The sequence below is a fragment of the Echiichthys vipera genome, assembly GCF_963691815.1.
Source record: "Echiichthys vipera genome assembly, chromosome: 22".
Taxonomy (NCBI): Eukaryota; Metazoa; Chordata; class Actinopteri; order Perciformes; family Trachinidae; genus Echiichthys; species Echiichthys vipera.
Genome location: NC_139847.1, coordinates 597,827 through 604,848, shown reverse-complemented (window position 1 = coordinate 604,848; position 7,022 = coordinate 597,827). Strand labels below are relative to the sequence as shown.

Below are 7,022 nucleotides of genomic sequence, written 5' to 3'. Positions count from 1 at the left end.
CTCTTTGAGTCATTTTGCATCTCTTTGAGTCATTTTGCATCTATTTTGAGTCATTTTGCATCTATTTTGAGCCATTTTGCATCTCTTTGAATCATTTCGCATCTATTTTGAGCCATTTTGCAACTCTTTCAGTCATTTTGCATCTCTTTGAATCATTTTGCATCTATTTTGAGCAATTTTGCATCTATTTTGAGCCATTTTGCATCTCTTTGAGTCATTTTGCATATATTTTGAGCCATTTAGCATCTATTTTGAGCCATTTTGCATCTATTTTGAGCCATTTAGCAACTCTTTGAGTCATTTTGCATCTCTTTGAGTCATTTTGCATCTCTTTGAATCATTTTGCATCTATTTTGAGCCATTTTGCATCTCTTTTGAGCCATTTCGCATCTCTTTGAGCCATTTCGCATCTCTTTGAGTCATTTTGCATCTCTTTGAGCCATTTTGCATCTCTTTGAGTCATTTTGCATCTCTTTGAGTCATTTTGCATCTATTTTGAGCCATTTTGCATCTCTTTGAGTCATTTTGCATCTCTTTGAGTCATTTTGCATCTGTTTTGAGCCATTTTGCATCTCTTTTGAGCCATTTCGCATCTCTTTGAGCCATTTCGCATCTCTTTGAGCCATTTTGCATCTCTTTGAGTCATTTTGCAACTCTTTGAGTCATTTTGCATCTCTTTGAGTCATTTTGCATCTATTTTGAGCCATTTTGCATCTCTTTTGAGCCATTTTGCAACTCTTTGAGTCATTTTGCATCTATTTTGAGCCATTTTGCATCTATTTTCAGTCATTTTGCATCTATTTTCAGTCATTTTGCATCTATTTTGAGCCATTTTGCATCTCTTTGAATCATTTCGCATCTATTTTGAGCCATTTTGCATCTCTTTGAATCATTTTGCATCTCTTTGAATCATTTTGCATCTCTTTGAGCCATTTTGCATCTCTTTGAACCATTTTGCATCTCTTTGAGTCATTTTGCAACTCTTTGAGCCATTTTGCATCTCTTTGAGTCATTTTGCATCTCTTTGAGCCATTTCGCATCTCTTTGATTCATTTCGCATCTCTTTGAGCCATTTTGCATCTCTTTGATTCATTTTGCATCTCTTTGAGTCATTTTGCATCTCTTTGAGTCATTTTGCATCTATTTTGAGTCATTTTGCATCTCTTTGAGTCATTTTGCATCTCTTTGAGCCATTTCGCATCTCTTTGAGCCATTTTGCATCTCTTTGAGCCATTTTGCATCTCTTTGAATCATTTTGCATCTCTTTGAGTGATTTTGCATCTATTTTGAGTCATTTTGCATCTCTTTGAGTCATTTTGCATCTATTTTGAGTCATTTTGCATCTCTTTGAGTCATTTTGCATCTCTTTGAGTCATTTTGCATCTCTTTGAGCCATTTCGCATCTCTTTGAGCCATTTTGCATCTCTTTGAGCCATTTTGCATCTCTTTGAGTCATTTTGCATCTCTTTGAGTCATTTTGCATCTATTTTGAGTCATTTTGCATCTCTTTGAGTCATTTTGCATCTCTTTAAGTCATTTTGCATCTCTTTGAGCCATTTCGCATCTCTTTGAGCCATTTTGCATCTCTTTGAGCCATTTTGCATCTCTTTGAGTCATTTTGCATCAATTTGAGTCATTTTGCATCTCTTTGAGTCATTTTGCATCTATTTTGAGTCATTTTGCATCTCTTTGAGTCATTTTGCATCTCTTTGAACCATTTTGCATCTCTTTGAGCCATTTTGCATCTCTTTGAGTCATTTTGCATCTCTTTGAGTCATTTTGCATCTCTTTGAGCCATTTTGCATCTCTTTGAGCCATTTTGCATCTCTTTGAGCCATTTTGCATCTATTTTGAGCCATTTTGCATCTCTTTGAATCATTTTGCATCTATTTTGAGCCATTTTGCATCTCTTTGAATCATTTTGCATCTATTTTGAGCCATTTTGCATCTCTTTGAATCATTTTGCATCTCTTTTGAGCCATTTTGCATCTATTTTGAGCCATTTTGCATCTATTTTGAGCCATTTTGCAGCTCTTTGAGCCATTTTGCATCTATTTTGAGCCATTTTGCATCTCTTTGAGTCATTTTGCATCTCTTTGAGCCATTTTGCATCTCTTTGAGTCATTTTGCATCTCTTTGAGCTATTTTGCATCTCTTTGAGTCATTTTGCAGCTCTTTGAGCCATTTTGCATCTCTTTGAATCATTTTGCATCTCTTTGAGCTATTTTGCATCTCTTTGAGTCATTTTGCATCTCTTTGAGTGATTTTGCATCTCTCTGATTCATTTTGCATCTCTTTGAGTGATTTCGCATCTCTTTGAGCCATTTTGCATCTCTTTGAGCCATTTTGCATCTCTTTGAGCCATTTTGCATCTCTTTGAGTCATTTTGCATCTATTTTGAGTCATTTTGCATCTCTTTGAGCCATTTTGCATCTCTTTGATTCATTTCGCATCTCTTTGAGCCATTTTGCATCTCTTTGATTCATTTTGCATCTCTTTGAGTCATTTTGCATCTCTTTGAGTCATTTTGCATCTCTTTGAGCCATTTCGCATCTCTTTGAGCCATTTTGCATCTCTTTGAGCCATTTTGCATCTCTTTGAGTCATTTTGCATCTATTTTGAGTCATTTTGCATCTATTTTGAGCCATTTTGCAGCTCTTTGAGCCATTTTGCATCTCTTTGAGCCTTTTTGCATCTCTTTGAGCCATTTTGCATCTATTTTGAGCCATTTTGCATCTTTTTGAATCATTTTGCATCTATTTTGAGCCATTTTGCATCTATTTTGAGTCATTTTGCATCTATTTTGAGCCATTTTGCAGCTCTTTGAGCCATTTTGCATCTCTTTGAGCCTTTTTGCATCTCTTTGAGCCATTTTGCATCTATTTTGAGCCATTTTGCATCTTTTTGAATCATTTTGCATCTATTTTGAGTCATTTTGCATCTATTTTGAGCCATTTTGCAGCTCTTTGAGCCATTTTGCATCTCTTTGAGCCTTTTTGCATCTCTTTGAGCCATTTTGCATCTATTTTGAGCCATTTTGCATCTTTTTGAATCATTTTGCATCTATTTTGAGCCATTTTGCATCTATTTTGAGCCATTTTGCATCTCTTTGAATCATTTTGCATCTATTTTGAGCCATTTTGCATCTCTTTGAGTCATTTTGCATCTCTTTGAGCTATTTTGCATCTCTTTGAGTCATTTTGCATCTCTTTGAATCATTTTGCATCTATTTTGAGCCATTTTGCATCTATTTTGAGCCATTTTGCATCTCTTTGAGTCATTTTGCATCTCTTTGAGCTATTTTGCATCTCTTTGAGTCATTTTGCAGCTCTTTGAGCCATTTTGCATCTCTTTGAGCCATTTTGCATCTCTTTGAACCATTTCGCATCTATTTTGAGCCATTTTGCATCTATTTTGAGCCATTTCGCATCTCTGTGAGTCATTTTGCATCTCTGTGAGTCATTTTGCATCTTTTTGAGTCATTTTGCATCTCTTTGAATCATTTTGCATCTCTTTGAGCCATTTTGCATCTATTTTGAATCATTTTGCATCTCTTTTGAGACATTTTGCATCTCTTTGAGTCATTTTGCATCTATTTTGAATCATTTTGCATCTCTTTTGAGCCATTTTGCATCTATTTTGAATCATTTTGCATCTCTTTTGAGACATTTTGCATCTCTTTGAGCCATTTTGCATCTATTTTGAATCATTTTGCATCTCTTTTGAGACATTTTGCATCTCTTTGAGCCATTTTGCATCCTTACGCACAGGGTATAAAAAAAAAATCTGCTTTCCCGTAAGTGCGGTAATAGACACGCAACAGATATTAAGCGGGGCTGTAAGTGCAGTAATAGACACGCAACAGATATTAAGCGGGGCTGTAAGTGCAGTAATAGACACGCAACAGATATTAAGCGGGGCTGTAAGTGCAGTAATAGACACGCAACAGATATTAAGCGGGGCTGTAAGTGCAGTAATAGACACGCAACAGATATTAAGCCGGGCTGTAAGTGCAGTAATAGACACGCAACAGATATTAAGCGGGGCTGTAAGTGCAGTAATAGACACGCAACAGATATTAAGCCGGGCTGTAAGTGCAGTAATAGACACGCAACAGATATTAAGCGGGGCTGTAAGTGCAGTAATAGACACGCAACAGATATTAAGCCGGGCTGTAAGTGCAGTAATAGACACGCAACAGATATTAAGCGGGGCTGTAAGTGCAGTAATAGACACGCAACAGATATTAAGCGGGGCTGTAAGTGCAGTAATAGACACGCAACAGATATTAAGCCGGGCTGTAAGTGCAGTAATAGACACGCAACAGATATTAAGCGGGGCTGTAAGTGCAGTAATAGACACGCAACAGATATTAAGCCGGGCTGTAAGTGCAGTAATAGACACGCAACAGATATTAAGCGGGGCTGTAAGTGCAGTAATAGACACGCAACAGATATTAAGCGGGGCTGTAAGTGCGGTAATAGACACGCAACAGATATTAAGCGGGGCTGTAAGTGCAGTAATAGACACGCAACAGATATTAAGCCGGGCTGTAAGTGCAGTAATAGACACGCAACAGATATTAAGCCGGGCTGTAAGTGCACTAATAGACACGCAACAGATATTAAGCGGGGCTGTAAGTGCGGTAATAGACACGCAACAGATATTAAGCGGGGCTGTAAGTGCAGTAATAGACACGCAACAGATATTAAGCCGGGCTGTAAGTGCAGTAATAGACACGCAACAGATATTAAGCCGGGCTGTAAGTGCAGTAATAGACACGCAACAGATATTAAGCCGGGCTGTAAGTGCAGTAATAGACACGCAACAGATATTAAGCGGGGCTGTAAGTGCAGTAATAGACACGCAACAGATATTAAGCCGGGCTGTAAGTGCAGTAATAGACACGCAACAGATATTAAGCGGGGCTGTAAGTGCAGTAATAGACACGCAACAGATATTAAGCGGGGCTGTAAGTGCAGTAATAGACACGCAACAGATATTAAGCCGGGCTGTAAGTGCAGTAATAGACACGCAACAGATATTAAGCGGGGCTGTAAGTGCAGTAATAGACACGCAACAGATATTAAGCCGGGCTGTAAGTGCAGTAATAGACACGCAACAGATATTAAGCGGGGCTGTAAGTGCAGTAATAGACACGCAACAGATATTAAGCCGGGCTGTAAGTGCAGTAATAGACACGCAACAGATATTAAGCGGGGCTGTAAGTGCAGTAATAGACACGCAACAGATATTAAGCCGGGCTGTAAGTGCAGTAATAGACACGCAACAGATATTAAGCCGGGCTGTAAGTGCCGTAATAGACACGCAACAGATATTAAGCCGGGCTGTAAGTGCCGTAATAGACACGCAACAGATATTAAGCCGGGCTGTAAGTGCAGTAATAGACACGCAACAGATATTAAGCCAGGCTGTAAGTGCAGTAATAGACACGCAACAGATATTAAGCGGGGCTGTAAGTGCAGTAATAGACACGCAACAGATATTAAGCCGGGCTGTAAGTGCAGTAATAAACACGCAACAGATATTAAGCCGGGCTGTAAGTGCAGTAATAGACACGCAACAGATATTAAGCCGGGCTGTAAGTGCCGTAATAGACACGCAACAGATATTAAGCCGGGCTGTAAGTGCAGTAATAGACACGCAACAGATATTAAGCCGGGCTGTAAGTGCAGTAATAGACACGCAACAGATATTAAGCCGGGCTGTAAGTGCAGTAATAGACACGCAACAGATATTAAGCGGGGCTGTAAGTGCCGTAATAGACACGCAACAGATATTAAGCCGGGCTGTAAGTGCAGTAATAGACACGCAACAGATATTAAGCGGGGCTGTAAGTGCCGTAATAGACACGCAACAGATATTAAGCCGGGCTCTTTCAATCGGCGGCTGACCGCGGAGCTCACGCGCCGGAGTTTAGCGTTTGTTTGTGGTCCCGGGCGGACCGGAGCAGACCGGGACGCTCCCGAACCGGAGCAGACGTTGATCCGGCGGTCCAGGTGGACCCGGGCGGACCCGGGCGGACCGGAGCTGGGCTGTGTGTGTGTCCCGGGTTAAAGCAGCAGGATGATCCGGCTCAGCCTGGTTCTGCTGAGCTGGGTGTGTGTGAGGAGCCGGAGCCTGGACCAGGACGGGTCTGACCCCCTTATTAATACTTATGTTATGGTTTTTATTTTATTGTTATTATTATTATTATTTTATTATTATTGTTATTATTGTTGTTGTTGTTTTATCGAGTGTGAACGTGCCGCAGGTTGTGGCTCAGAGGCACTAAGGCAGAGTTTACATGATTTATGTTTAAAGATCCGTCAACAAAGTTACTGTAGAATAAATTCATGTTGAGACAGGACACACACACACACACACACAGACACACACACACACACACACACAGTCACACACACACACACACACACACACACACAGTCACACACACACACACACACACACACACACACACACACACACACACACACTCACAGCTGGTCTGAACGTGCAGAAGAATCACAATTTAGTCTTTCACTCATGTGTGTGTGTGTGTGTGTGTGTGTGTGTGTGTGTGTGTCTGCAGCTGGACGGACCAGACAGTGTTGTCCCACGGTCTCTGTCGCTATGGCAACAGTGTGGAGTGTTGCTGGGGCTGGAAACAGAAGAACTGGGGACACTGTCAACGTGAGGACACAAAGAGACACAAAACAATCACAAAGAGACACAAAACAGCCACAAAGAGACACAAAACAACCACAAAGAGACACAAAACAACTACAGAGAGAAACAAAACAACCACAAAGAGACACAAAACAACCACAAAGAGACACAAAACAACTACAGAGAGAAACAAAACAACCACAAAGAGACACAAAACAACCACAAAGAGACACAAAACAACTACAGAGAGACACAAAACAACTACAAAGAGACACAAAACAACCACAAAGAGACACAAAACAACCACAAAGAGACACAAAACAACCACAAAGAGACACAAAACAACTACAGAG

The 7,022-nt window shown here is 40.2% G+C and overlaps 1 protein-coding gene across 1 annotated transcript in view; it reads left to right on the top strand.

Annotated features, from left to right (window-relative positions):
- The first annotated feature begins 5,922 nt into the window (after positions 1–5,922).
- The window catches only part of LOC310964174 (nephronectin), a 13,503-nt gene continuing 12,403 nt past the window's right edge, over positions 5,923–7,022 (top strand). Inside the window, exons 1-2 of the mRNA XM_083937214.1 lie at positions 5,923–6,155; positions 6,593–6,693. Coding sequence (XP_083793340.1) covers positions 6,088–6,155; positions 6,593–6,693 — 169 coding nt within the window. The 5' untranslated portion in view covers positions 5,923–6,087. The remainder of the gene's footprint in view (positions 6,156–6,592; positions 6,694–7,022) is intronic.